Genomic DNA, 14,751 nt, shown 5'->3' with positions numbered 1-14,751 from the left:
AATGTTGGGCAGTCTGACATGAGCAGCTTCTTCTGCCTCTGTTCCTACATTCTGTGGGTCTTGTTTACAGCCTTGATATTGACCACCACTTCCTGCCATGCATGCTGCACTATTATCCTCTGGGGGTAGTTCCCTGGAGTGCCTAACAGGCAACCCTCTTTGCACCCATCTTCTACAGCAGTACCTCCATGTTACCAGCTGTCAAAGAGAAGACTAGGGTACTGTGCTGCTCCATCACTCATCCACAAACTGTTTCCTACCTCAAATTTATATTGCCAGTCACTTTTTGCCCCATACAGCTGTTGAACAGTCTGAAGTATATTTTTTAATAGTTGCATGTTTAATTAAAGCTTTCATAAAGGCTGTACCAACTTTAATGATAAAAAGGTAAGTACATTAATGCCTTCTTAAAGGGCTACCTTTTCAGTGATTGCAAAACTAAGACAGACATTTGAAATTTTACTTTACTTCCTTCAATTTACAAAAGGCTCTGTATTTCTCACTTAGCGCACTTTTCACAGCCTGCTAAGTACTGCTGGTCATTTTAACTGACAAAACCTGCTGTTATGGGTTGCAGTCTAAGATCACTTGTCAATTCTTCAGAATAATTTAACAAAATAGTCACTTTATCCAAAATAGCAGCAATACTTCTCAATTAGTAATAAAGATGCACCACACACTTTGGGAGTAAGATATTGACACTCTTCATTTCTTTTCTTGGTTATTCTCTGGGACCAGCCAAACATCACAAATCTGAATATCCTAGCGACATCATTCACTTACTGACCAATGCTGTGAAGGCTACAGATCCCGACAAACTTGTAGCCATTGACTATTTCCAAGCAAGTTTAAAAAAAAGACAAAACACAGCCACCATATTAGGTACTGGAAATAAGTTTATTATTTTGACATTTCTAGTTCACATTGTATTGTAGAATACATGGCACAAAAATAATGATCTGTTCAAAGGATAAGCATCTATAACAAGACAATATTGCACTTTTTTTTTTGCAAGTGTTGTAATAGAAATAGTGAGTGCAAACTTTCTGTCTAATCCCTCTGTATCTATTTCTCCGTTCTTAACCTTTACTATGAAGGCAAATCATCTCAAAGATAGACATTCTTGGTCAAGATTGGATGAGTTTGCAGAGTAAAAGAACATATATATATATATATATATATATGTGTATGTGTGTTCTTTTATGCTTTTTACATGAAAACTTTCAAACACATAGGTCCACTGCTTGATGATACATAAGAAATAACTAAAACCTATTTACTACTGCATTAGTCTCTCAAAGGTATGGTTTAACATTCAAATGTGGCATTCAAAGCATAAAGGCTGACTGAGATTCCCCAGAACCCTTGAACATCTGCATAATCTTACAATCTTTATAATCACATTTGTACCATGAATACTTAAAGTCTCCAGAGATCTCCGCTTCTGACAACAGTAACATGCAACATTTTTTGAAATGCATTATGCAATTCCTGGTGACTTATTTATTTTCAAACTCATTCAATTTGTCTCTTCTTACCTTCACATTTTAAAAAGAAATCTTAAGCATGATTTATGCTTTTGAGGAATGCATAATATAATTTGACATTTTCCAGCTGAGGTATAGCCTAGTTACAACTACATGCTTCATTACATACAACTCCCTATGAGCGGATGAACAGACAAAAATAGCAAAGCTATTTAAATATAAAAAAAAGATGAATTCATGCCAGATGTCCATTTTTCCCCTCATCTGAAGACTACTTTTACTGACCAGATGCCAGTTTCTGAAGTTGATACAGTTTCCAAACAATGCATAAAATTGTTAATACCTAATTTTCAAAACTATATTGTCAATTTTAGGTTATTCTGTTACTCTATGCAACTGTGCCACCAAACAGTAACATTTTTCTGCCTATATTATATCTGTACCTTCTCTAAAATTGTACTTAAAAGATTGCTTTTCCAAACATTTAAACATTACACATTTTTAGAATACTACCTACTCGTAGATATAATCTAACACTCAATTTTTCACCACAGAAAAAAAAAATACACCAGGGAATAATAAATGATTGACTTTGTGAAAGTATAAATAGTTCCAGGAGTATGATGATTAACTTATGAATGACAAGTTATGGGCAACTTACTACTGCTAAGATTTAGCAAGTAGTCAATCATTCATTATTGTTTATATCACATTATTTTGGAAAAAAAAATCATTGAATATTGCTTCACTTTAACGGGACAAGAGTGCTTAGAGTCCTTTAATGCTCCCTATATCTAATGTGTCTCCTGACGCTTTGCAAAAGTAACGGGTCACCATTTAAAAATATCCTAAAGATACATAAGGGATTAGGTATTACATTTCTTGAGCAGTCTCAACCTCAAAGCCAACCCAATTCAATACTGCTGAAGTTTAGAGCTATCATGATTTTTGTTTCAGCATTATGACCGGTTAAGTCCAATAATGAGCCCAAACCTACCAGCCTTGTTGCGTTGGAGACCTGATCCTGCTGTTCACTCCACACGGCAAATTATTATATATTAAATTTGGTACTTGTAGCAGTGCTGAGTTGACGGCCTACACTATGGAATCAAAGAGTGGCAATTTCTATATAGTGGCAGACAGTAAATTTGAAGACTTAAATTTCTTGAATTTATAATATACTATAAAACTAAAAATGGAAACAATGAAACTATACCAGCTTAGTGACTCCTCTGAAATAAGTGTGTTTGGGCTAATAGGTTCTGCCTATAATGGCTGTCTAAGAGGAGAAAATAGTGCCCGCTTAACCTTTGACTAACTACAAACTTATTTCCAGTTTTGTGGCCACACATGTAATATTGCATTGGCATCACTTCAGCACTCTCATCCAACCCATGGTAGCTACGTTGAAAGTGCACAAAGCAGGGATTTTGATGAAACATCTTGGGTTATTTGAGCAGTAGACATTAGATAGTATAACAGCTGCTCATGAAGCTACTTTTGACATATAGCGCAGCAATATACATAGCTTTTACAAATATTTCTCATCTTTTGAAATATGGATTCTATTTCAACATGGATTCTGGAAATAACTGAGAGATTTACTATGCCTACATTACAGCCACTGTAAATACAGTTCTAATGAAGTTTCTCCAACCAAAATGTTAAGCTTTTTTAGCCCTGGAACCTAGACAGGATAAATGTGTAGTTGTATCACTCCCCTCCCCCCCAATAAAAAGGTTTGAGACTTGTGATAGAGAAAAGCCTAAGAAATATTTGAATGCATTTTGCACCTTTGGAAATAGGCCCTATTCAGTAAGGGGTAATATTATTTCACTTATTTGCCTACTTTTCACGTGGGCCTATTACAGATGCTGATGGACTTGTTTTATGGCAGATTCTCAGCATTCACAGCTGTTCTTTTTTAAAATCTCCATTGCAAATACCAGCACTGCCCTCAAATCTAGCTACATTTTCAATTAATATTTGTAAATTTATTTAATCCCCTTTCAGACATGGTGCAAAATATTTTTTAACAGTACCCTGAGCAGCCATTCATCTATCATATATTTGAGGTCCTATCAGTCCCAAGATTGTCACATTAATTTCCAGTGTGATGGGAAAAATATACCACTGCCAAAAGCTATTTTACATGATATGAAGCGCACTAAAGCACCCTTCTGCATGCTTATAATTACCAATAAAATAGCAGTATTCAAAAAACATGCAGCTACAAATTTTGAACTTGTGGTATAAATAAAATGCTCAATGGGAAACTACGGAATGCTATTCTTATTCTAATCATAAGCAAAGCTTTCACACTCCATTCACATTATACAGTTATTTTCATTCATGGATTATGGATTCATGGATTAAAATGATACTGTATTCAAGTTTCTATTGAGAATCCTCTATGTAATAAGAAGTGATCAACAGTTGATATGACAGATGCTGAAACTGATGGTTTTCCATTGAACAACTCATTTGGTGTCTCTCTTTTTAAAAAAGAAATCAAGTTTTTGAATGAAACTACAGATAATCTTCCTTTAATAGCACCATCAATAGAGTGAACTATGTGTAATAACTGATGTGTCTTGTAATATTTTAATTATGCTGCCCTTGATTTACACAATTTTTATGATTGCTCAGTGTACTTGTGCAAGCTCTAAAATTCAACATATGCCAACATGCCTCATTTCCCAGCCAGAACAATGGCTAGGCAACCTGCTCGCAGGGCTCTGCAACTTTCTTTTTGGAGGGAATTTTAACCTAAATAATGGATGGGTTTGGGTCGGGTGGGAGGTTAAAGTGTTAAAAATTGGAATCCCGATCTAAACCCGCCCACTTCCGGTTTTAACAGAGGCAGAATGGGGGGGACGGGCAGCCAGCCCGCTGCCAGGAGGCAGGCTGTCTCTATAGATATAGACCTGTGAGACGGTGGGAAACACGGAAGTTCGGGTTTCCCAGCACACTGTGGAGACCTCCACAGCATGCATGCGACGTAAAGGGCGGGTTCCCCACCTGGAAGTCAGCCTGATTGACAGGCTGGCTTCCAGTTGGGCAGGTACGCAGGTCAGAAGGCCACAGGACCAGGTAGGTGCAGGGCCCAGGATGGTGGGGGGGCGGTTTCCAAGCCGCTGGGTGGGGGGGGGGGGTCCGATCCCTGACCCCGGGGCTGAGTCACGATTCCGGGGGTGTTCCAAGCCCGAGGGGGAGCCCAATCCCCCGAGGGCGGTCCGATCCCCGATCCCGGGGTCGGGAGGGGTGGTTCCGAGCCTGGGGTGGGTTAGGTCTGATCCCCGGGGGGTTAAAGTAGAGGCTTCAGGCTTCATTATAATATTTAAAATACCGACCTGCCTCATGGCAGGTTGCCTGCCGCCCCTCCGTCCGCCTGAGTAAAAGGTGAAAGTGGGCGGGTTGGGGTCAGGCTTTAGATTTTTACAACTTTCATTTCCCCACACCTCCAACCCACCAGTTTTTTTTCCTGTGAAAATTCTGGCCAAAGAATTTGTTGCATGTGGCTGAGTTCTTTTCGGTTTTGCCCTTCAGTCCTTCTCTCCCCTGCCCATTCCTCCAGCAATACTCTGCAGAGTATTTCACCTCGCATCCTGTGTGAGCTGGCAGCAATGACCCACAAAGCACAGCACAGCAAGCTAATATGATAAAAGATATGGATTCAAATTTGTGACTTTCTGGTTGGGATCCTAGTGACCAACTGCTGAAATTGTCTGACCTGAACCGTTAATTCTGTTTCTCGCTCCACAGAAGCTGCTTGACCTGCTGAGTATTTCCAGCATTTTCTGTTTTTTATTTCAGATTTCCAGCATCCGCAGTATTTTGCTTTTCTGCTGAAATTGTCTTGTTTTGGGTTATTTATCCATTTTTATTCCTATTGTACAGTTACTTTACCTACCTCGGGGAAGAGGAGAGTATGGCAATTTATAGAAAATCAAAAAACCAGAGGAGAGGTGTGGTAAACCACTGTTGTTAGTATTGTTGTTCACCACTGTTGTTAGTACTGTTGTTCACTGTTAGTACTGTTGTTCACTCTTGCATATTGTTGTACTAGTCTGTGCATGCCTCAGCTGACTCCGCCCCTGGCTCCACCCTCATGGCTGGGTATAAAGGTCGCTGCTCGGCAGCCTCCGGCCCTTTTGGATACCAGGCAACCACAAGAGGCATGCTCTGTTCTTTGGTAATAAAAGCCTGTTTATTACTTTCTCAATCTCCAGTCTTTTGTAGCAATTGATAGTGCATCAATTTTATTACCAAAGTTAAATGTTGGCTGCGGATGCTGATCAACCGATGGCGCAAAACGCTGAGCAGCAGGCACTGCTGCGAGCCCTCAGACCAACATGCCTGGACCTAGACCCCCAAGAAGCGGGTTCGTCGACTAAATTCGCACAATGGCTGTGTTGCTTTGAAGCGTATCTGGAAGCCTCGACCGTGACTCTTGATGAAAATAAACTGAAAATCCTGGCCTCGAAGGTGAGCCACCAAGTCTATACTTTAATCCAAGATGCGACGACCTACGCGGCGGCTATCGGCCTACTGAAAGGGCAGTATGCACGCCCGGTTAACACGGTCTATGCCAGGCACCTTTTAAGATCTCGCAGACAGCAGCCCGGGGAATCGGTGGAGGCCTTCCTACGGGCGCTGCGGGTACTCGGACGCGGCTGCGACTGCAAGGAAGTATCGGCCGCGGCACATGCGGAGGGACTGATACGAGACGCTTTCATTGCGGGTCTAAGGTCCGACTACTCCCGGCAGAGGCTGCTGGAGAAGGGTGAAATAGACCTGACAAAGGCAGTGTCCCACGCGCTCTCGCTCGACGCGGCCCACAGAAATATGGACGCTTTCTCCCCTAATCGCCCCGCGCCGTGGACGCCGCAATCTTGGGCCATGGGACCACCACCTCCGACTGCTGCAGCGATGGCCAAGGCACAAAAATGCTATTTTTGTGGCCAAGCTAAACACCCTAGAGCACGCTGCCCCGCGAAGAATGCTACCTGCTCCGGCTGCGGGAAGAAAGGTCACTACGTTAGCGCCTGCAAAGGGAAGACCGCTAACGCCAGCAGCGCCGCATGCGAACCGTGGGCGCAGCCATCTTGCCCGCCATCTTGGGCTCCCCCAGCCGCGTGGGGATCGGGACCGTGGGCGCCGCCATTTTGTCCGCCATCTTGGACGCCTCCGACTTCGGTTACGGGGGACCCGGACTCCACCACCACCTCATCGGACGACCGCATCGACGCGCTTGAACATACGCTGGCTTCCGTGACGCTGGATCAATCTCTCCCGCATCAACTGTCCAGGTCCATGATGGACATTACGGTAAACGGCCGCGCCACTACCTGCCTTTTTGACAGCGGGAGCACGGAGAGTTCTATACACCCCGACACGGTGCGCAGTTACTTTCTCCCGGTCCTGCCGACACGTCATCGCATCTCTATGGCTTCCAAAGCCCAGTCAGCGGAAGTCGGTGGCTACTGTATGGTGACTCTTTCAGTGCGGGGTACTGAATACAAAAATTTTAAACTTCTGGTCCTGCCCGATCTCTGCGCTGCCGTCCTACTGGGGTTGGATTTTCAGTGCCACCTTAAGAGTGTCACTTTAGCGTACGGTGGACCCCTCCCCCCTCTCACGGTCTGCAGCCAGCAGTTTTTAAATCGCCCGCCGCGCGCCATTTGCAGCCTCTCCACCCTTAAAGTCTCCCCCCCCTCCTTGTTTGCTAACCTCACCCGCGACTGTAAGCCCATCGCTACCAAAAGTAGGCGTTACAGTGCCGGGGATAGGGATTTCATTAAATCCGAGGTAGCGACTCCTGAAGGAAGGGATTATCGAGAGCAGCAATAGCCCATGGCGAGCACAAGTGGTGGTGGTGAAGGCTGGTGGAAAACAGCGCCTAGTTATTGACTACAGCCAGACGATCAACCGCTACACCCAGTTGGATGCATACCCACTCCCCCGCATATCTGACATGGTCAATCAGATAGCACAATACCAGGTGTTCTCGACGATTGATCTGAAGTCGGCATATCACCAGCTCCCCATCAGGGCTGAGGACCGCCAGTACACAGCTTTTGAAGCTGACGGTCGGCTCTATCACTTTCTCAGAGTTCCCTTCGGCGTCACCAACGGAGTTTCTGTCTTCCAACGGGAGATGGACCGGATGGTTGACCAGAACGCGCTCCAGGCCACTTTCCCATATCTAGACAACGTCACCATCTGCGGCCACGACCAGCAGGACCACGACGTTAATCTAGGGAAATTCCTCCGGACGGCCCAGCGGCTGAATCTCACATACAACAAAGACAAATGTATGTTTCGTACTAAGCGCCTTGCTATTCTTGGCTGCGTAGTGGAGAACGGAGTCATCGGCCCAGACCCCGATAGAATGTGCCCTCTTATGGAGCTCCCCCTCCCCCACTGCCAGAAAGCACTGAAGAGATGCCTGGGGTTTTTCTCTTACTATGCTCAGTGGGTGCCCAACTATGCGGATAAAGCCCAACCCCTCATCAAGTCCGCCTCCTTCCCCCTGACAGCAGAGGCCTGTGCAGCCTTCACTCTCATAAAAAGCGATATTGCGAAGGCCACAATGCACGCTGTGGATGAGTCCCTCCCTTTTCAAGTGGAGAGCGACGCATCCGACTTTGCCCTAGCTGCAACCCTTAACCAGGCGGGGAGACCCGTGGCCTTTTTCTCAAGGACCCTCCAGGGCCCCGAGATTCGACACTCCTCTGTCGAAAAGGAGGCCCAGGCCATTGTGGAAGCCGTGCGACATTGGCGGCATTACCTGGCCGGAAAACGATTTACCCTGCTCACTGACCAGCGTTCAGTAGCTTTTATGTTTCATAATAAGCAGCGGGGCAAAATCAAGAATGACAAGATATTAAGGTGGAGAATCGAACTCTCCACCTACAATTACGATATCTTGTACCGGCCCGGGAAACTCAATGAGCCCCCAGATGCCCTATCACGTGGTACGTGCGCCAACGCGCAGGTTGATAGATTACAGACCCGCCACAATGACCTCTGCCACCCGGGGGTCACCAGGTTCTTCCATTTTATCAAATCCCGTAACCTGCCCTACTCCATCGAGGAGGTCAGGACCATGACCAGGAACTGCCAGATCTGTGCCGAGTGCAAGCCGCATTTTTATAGGCCAGACAGAGCGAGCCTGATCAAAGCCACGCGCCCCTTCGAGCGGCTGAGCATCGATTTTAAAGGGCCCCTCCCCTCCTCTGACCGCAATGTGTACTTCCTCAATATAATTGATGAGTACTCCCGTTTCCCATCCCTTGCTCGGACATGACCAGTACCACGGTCATTAAATGTCTGAATGACCTCTTCGCATTGTTCGGTTTCCCTAGCTATATCCATAGCGACAGGGGCTCATCTTTTATGAGCGACGAACTTCGGCAGTACCTGCTCGCGAGAGGCATTGCTACAAGCAGGACCACCAGCTACAACCCCCGGGGTAATGGCCAGGTGGAAAGGGAGAATGCGACAGTCTGGAAGGCAGTCCTTTTAAACTTAAAATCTAAGGGCCTTCCGACCTCCCGCTGGCAGGAGGTCCTCCCTGCGGCGCTCCATTCCATTCGGTCGCTGCTCTGTACACCCACCAATGCCACTCCTCACGAGAGAATGTTCTCCTTCCCCAGGAAGTCCACGTCGGGGATTTCGCTACCAACATGGCTGACTTCTCCAGGTCCCGTCCTACTGCGGAAGCACGTGAGGACCCATAAGGCGGACCCCCTGGTCGAGAGGGTGAGCCTCCTCCACGCCAACCCGCAGTATGCTTACGTGGTGTGCCCGGACGGGCGGGAGGACACAGTCTCCATTCGAGACCTCGCACCTGCGGGTGCTCCTGAAACACCCTCTTCGCCACCCACCGCTACTCCTGCCTACCCCCAGGACACAGTCCCCGCACGAGACCTCGCTCCTTCGGGTGCCTCTGAGAGACCACCATCGCTACCTCCCATTACCCATGCTCTGACCCCTGTAGACGGCATGCAGCAGCCCCAGGGTCCGCCACCTGCTACACCTCCTTTGGACGAGACACCGGGTTCAACGTTGGATGCTGCACCATCACCGCCGCTGCTGCGACGCTCAGGACGGCTTACAAGGCCTCCTGATAGACTTCAGTACACGAATTTTTAGTGCACTTCACCCCGCTGGACTCAATTCTAAACAAGGGGTGAATGTGGTAAACCACTGTTGTTAGTATTGTTGTTCACCACTGTTGTTAGTACTGTTGTTCACTCTTGCATATTGTTGTACTTGTCTGTGCATGCCTCAGCTGACTCCGCCCCTGGCTCCACCCTCATGGCTGGGTATAAAGGTCGCTGCTCGGCAGCCTCCGGCCCTTTTGGATACCAGGCAACCACAAGAGGCATGCTCTGTTCTTTGGTAATAAAAGCCTGTTTATTACTTTCTCAATCTCCAGTCTTTTGTAGCAATTGATAGTGCATCAAGAGGTAAGTAAGCACAGTACATTTGCAACAGAGTACAGGTCAGTGCATACAAATCCCCATTTCAGCTATAATTTTGGTTAAGTGTGAAGTACAGATCAGAAATTTCCTGGAGGGATGAACAGTATCAGATTGCTCCTCAACTATTTAAAGCCAGATTAAAAGCAGCGCCAGCAGAGACCTCAGCCAGGGTATAATGTATATTGTAGGAAAACTTGAAGAAAATTTGTTGGCCTGGAATTTGTTCGCTGTTATTACCCCTTTGAAACTGACTGCAACTTCAGGATTTGGTGCATGCGCAGCCTAACGTGGAAATCCTGAAATTGCGGTCAGTCATTCACTGCTCTGACACTGGCTGTTACACCCCCATCCCCGGCCCATAGTCGACAATCAGTGTAATCAGGGAAATCAGTGAATCTGACGAAAACTTGGGCTTTTCCACGGTAATATCGCTGTTAAAAACCCCATTAAAAGTTAGACCTTGTTGGATTAGGTGTAACTGGAGTTTTAGCAGCGTATTGACTGCTAAACAAAGGTTATGGCTCTGAAAAGCTAATCTTAATTTTGTGAAGTGTCAAATTTTTTCATTATAATAAAAATTACAATTAAGAAACTTTAAAAGAAATGCATTTTTCTTTTTAAAGTTTGCTGATATTTATTTCAGGTTTACTTTGTCCCCATGTGAGAGCCCCAATCTTTGTTTTTCTCTCTGTAACATTTTTAAAAAGTCAGAATAAAAGGAGCTTCTTCACTTCCTGGTTCCGTTTGTGAGAATTCTGCAATGTGATTGGCTGCTTAGACAGCTTGTTGACGTAACAGCAGCTCGTGCTATGGGATTCCCACTAAATACAGTGATCTCAACTAGCACGTTGAAAAAGGCAAACTCATCTTTCTTCAGGGCCAGTGGCAAATGCCTTTGCTTCGCTGCTGACTGCAAATTACGGGTCATTAACTTCAGGGGCTATGTTTGTAATATCATGTGCATGTTTCTGTACAAGATTTAGTTTTTTTTTAAATTACATTTAAAACCAATGTGAAACTGACTGCTGAAATAATGCAGCGTTGTTCATTTTAAACCAGTAACTGTGGAGTTGTGAGGGCCCTGTATTATTAGTAACTGACGGAAATAAGAACAGAAAATGCTGGAAACACTGACCAGGCCAGGCAGTAGCTGTGGAGAGAGAATCCGACGTGGCTGTGAGTTAACCTTTCAGGTAATCGAGCTCCACAGATATCGCCTGGCCTGCTGAGTGTTTCCAGCATTTGCTGGTTTTTATTTCAAATTTCCAGCATCTGCAGTATTTTGCTTTTGTTTTAGCAATTGACTGGTTTGATAATAACTACTGCAAGTACTAGTATCAAACCAGGTGCATGCACAACACAGGTCCAGTTCCACTGAGCACATCAGCAGAAACCTATTCACAATAATGTTATTGGGGCTGATGTAAAATGATCAAAAAGTTATTTATATACAAAGCTGACCTGTAAAACTTTTTGGGAAAGTTTTTACAAAATGTAGGAGTTACAACCTTAATCAAATTATTATTATTAAACAAAAGCTTGAAGTTATTTGTCCCTGAGGGCGTGCTTTGAGAAAACGAAAGTCATTCGTGCCTTAAATATGGGGGAAGCTGACAAACTATGAGCAAGCAGAGCCTGAGCAGCAAGCTCTGTTACGTGCATTTTACAGTAATTATTTAGTTCTTTGACCTATATTTCCTGAAATATCTACACCTACCAAAATGTGCAACTTTTACTGAAGATTTACACAGATCCAGCATCAAAAATGCATTATTATGTTGCACATTCAATGCCAAACAGCCATTTATTTATTCTCCTGAACCAACAATGGCCACTTTTCACATGGAGGGTAGATGTTAAAGAGTTTACATATTAGGGTTACATTTGTATGTACCATGCAAAATAATAATGCAAGATAATGGATGGTCAAGGGTTGTACAGATATGTTTGTGGCCCAGTGTTTGTTTTTCACTTGCTTACACTCCATGCAGATGGTCCTCAAACTAAATTGTGTGCCCACATTCATCTGAAATTCACTCTCGCTGCCCATTAATCAAATGTAAAATAACTTCTGTGAAGGCAACACCAGCCATATTGGAATTGAATATGCAACACATACATATTATACATGTACCGAAATAAGTTTCTGACATTATTCCATAAAAGAGAACAAAAAAAAATGACATACACAGCATAAACTATAGGAATGTTTGACAGAATTCTAAGTTTAAAGAATGCCACCATTTGCAAATCATCTTGTGCCGAGGAGAATCTTGAATTCTATGACCCTGGAGCAAGTTTACAGATGAGCTTTATAGTTTTGTGACATGCATTTCTGACGAAAGTCGGACAGGAAGGTCTGGCTGTCATCTGCTCCATTGCCACTCGAAACTCATAAAACAATGTCCTGTTAATAAAGAGTAGAAAGCCAGTTAGCTACTTCAGATCATAACACACATCATATTTGCCATGGAAGACAATGTATTCAGAGCATGGCAATAAATCAAAGGCCTGTCCACTTTATATTGAGTGGTTCTCCTGTTCATCTGGCTAATGTAGAATGGCTGCTCACTTGAGCTGTACTGATCAAATTAATGTAGGAGAATTAAAATATTTAATAAATCACCACACAGCATCCTCTAAGTACATTATTGACTAGTACAAGGATTTATGATCTCACTCACATTACCAATGATCAGGTGTTTTCCTTGTGCTCAAATGTTGTAACAGATTTCCATTTATGATAATAACTTACATTATAAAGTTATTTATCATAAAACAAGGCCCCGAGATCATGTTTTGCACACGTTAATGAGTAGAGTCAAACATCGTATAATACATTTATCCACTGTCCAAGATGTTCCGTGCTGCAATAGCCTGAAACATTTGGCTATACCGCAAACTTTAATTGGGTTTCTTTGCCCAATTCCAATATAAAACAAGTTGGAATGTTTGATATAACAAAAGTAAGTAAATGACAGAGCTACTGATGGGGGACCATGTGGCTCTATGATGCACTTAGATCAATTTAACAAGTTAAGATACCACACATGAGTGGTTGGAAGCAAGGTGTCAATTAAAGTTTGATTCTCCCTCTCTCTCTCTGAATGACCAATCTTAGCTATGGTGCTTTAGGCAGAAAAAAACATCCTTCCTGCTGGCTGAAGCTAAGTATTGTAAATTAGTTGCAGGAACTGTGTGGTGTGGTGGAAACTATACTGGGAAGAAAAATCAATGACAGGGATTTCATACCATAATTTTCTTTTTTAAAAAGGTGATTTTAAGAATTTTTGTGCAAAAGATGTGCTTAGTGAGAACAATGCAGAATATACTTGACTGCTTTGAACGATTTGACACTTCTCGCACTTAAGCTACAATGGGCTGGAATTTGCTGGAGTGGGGCATCTCACGGCGTGCCCGGTTAGTTAGATTTTTCCTGCACCCTTCAGCTGAAAAATGTTTTGCCCTGTAAGTTGCTGGAAGTGTGAGCTGATAACGGCGCAGAGTGGGCAACGGGGCATCTAGGATCTTGGTGAATGATGGGACGAACAGTCCAGCTCTTTAACCAATGAGATTAAAGGATTGAGAAAGAAACAGAGGTAGGACTGAGAAGGAGGGTGATTCAGAATGAGTGAATTCAATGTAAAATCTGGTACAAAGAAAAAGAAATAAAGAGAGGGAAATAAATATTGGATAGAGACAGAAAGAGACAGAAAGGCAAAGTAAGAAAAAAATTGGGGAGAGAAATTCAGTTGGTTAGCGCCTCCCGTTTGCGCCTCCGGGGGGTGCTAACAGGGCGCTAGGAACTTAGCGCCCAAGCGCGGCGATTTTAGCGACGCTCGCAAAATTGACCAGTTGTTTTGCGGTGGCGCTAAACACTACCACCACAATCTCCTGCGCTCGCAGATCGTGACGTCAGTCAAGCATGCAACGCCTCGTAGCGCCCCAGACCAGATAGTGAGTCGCGCCCCCTGCCTTAGCACCTGCCGCTAGGAAAGACAGGTAGAGGGGAACATTTTCAAGTCGGGAAGGGGCTGGGGGAGTGCTATTTAAAGGCGGGTGCTTCCTGCCGGCAAAACTTTTGGTTTTAACGCTGTCCTAAGGAGTTTTGGCCCTCAGCACCACTTTTGAGGTTCCTAAGTGCCGACGTCTTTCCCGGGCCTATCCATTAGTGCTTCCAACACAATTGCTTTTGAGGTCTCTCCAGGCTGAGAATCAAGGCTGCAATGAGCAGGGAGTGGCTGGCCAGCAAGATGGCCCCTCCCCTTTAAGAACTGGACAGTGCCAATCTGTCTGGCTTCCATGGTAATTGGCATCGCCTGAGCTTCGGTAGCGTTCTGAGGTAGCGCCTCGCACCTGCCTTAAGAGAGGTGTGTAGCACCCGATTTAATGCTCAAATCACCTCCAGGGGCGATAGAGGCGAATTTTGCAGTCGGATGCAATAATTAGCACCGGGCGCTAAACTTTGCGCCCGGCCGATATTAGTGCCCCAAAATAGGCAATACCGAATTTTTCCCCATGAAATTTTTAAAATTTGGCATTTTAAAATCTCCTAAAACAATTCACAACCTGAAAGAATGGGACTCTACACTTTTAATTGTTCACTTTCTGGGCAGAGGGGTTGATTGGCAGTCATTAACAATTATCACGTCGTTAAAAGGGTACTTAAGCTGTTAATTACTAGACTTAACTTTCTGTGGTGAGTTTAATAGACAATTAATGTGCAAATGGAGCAACTTCATGAAACTCATGGGAGGTTAAGTGCGAGATGC

At 44.4% G+C, this 14,751-nt stretch overlaps 1 protein-coding gene across 3 annotated transcripts in view; it reads right to left on the bottom strand.

Annotated features, from left to right (window-relative positions):
- Positions 1 to 878: 878 nt before the first annotated feature.
- Positions 879 to 14,751, bottom strand: part of LOC147125018 (transmembrane protein 33-like) — a 189,118-nt gene continuing 175,245 nt past the window's right edge. For all 3 annotated transcript variants that reach the window (XM_085996094.1, XM_085996090.1, XM_085996087.1), the window contains one exon: positions 879 to 12,386. In XM_085996094.1, the coding sequence (XP_085852220.1) occupies positions 12,260 to 12,386 (127 nt within the window). In that variant the 3' untranslated portion in view covers positions 879 to 12,259. The remainder of the gene's footprint in view (positions 12,387 to 14,751) is intronic.

This window comes from Somniosus microcephalus, chromosome 1 (assembly GCF_052327205.1).
Source record: "Somniosus microcephalus isolate GS21.2 chromosome 1, FLI_Smic_1.0, whole genome shotgun sequence".
Lineage (NCBI taxonomy): Eukaryota > Metazoa > Chordata > Chondrichthyes > Squaliformes > Somniosidae > Somniosus > Somniosus microcephalus.
This window is presented reverse-complemented; position numbering and strand designations above follow the sequence as displayed.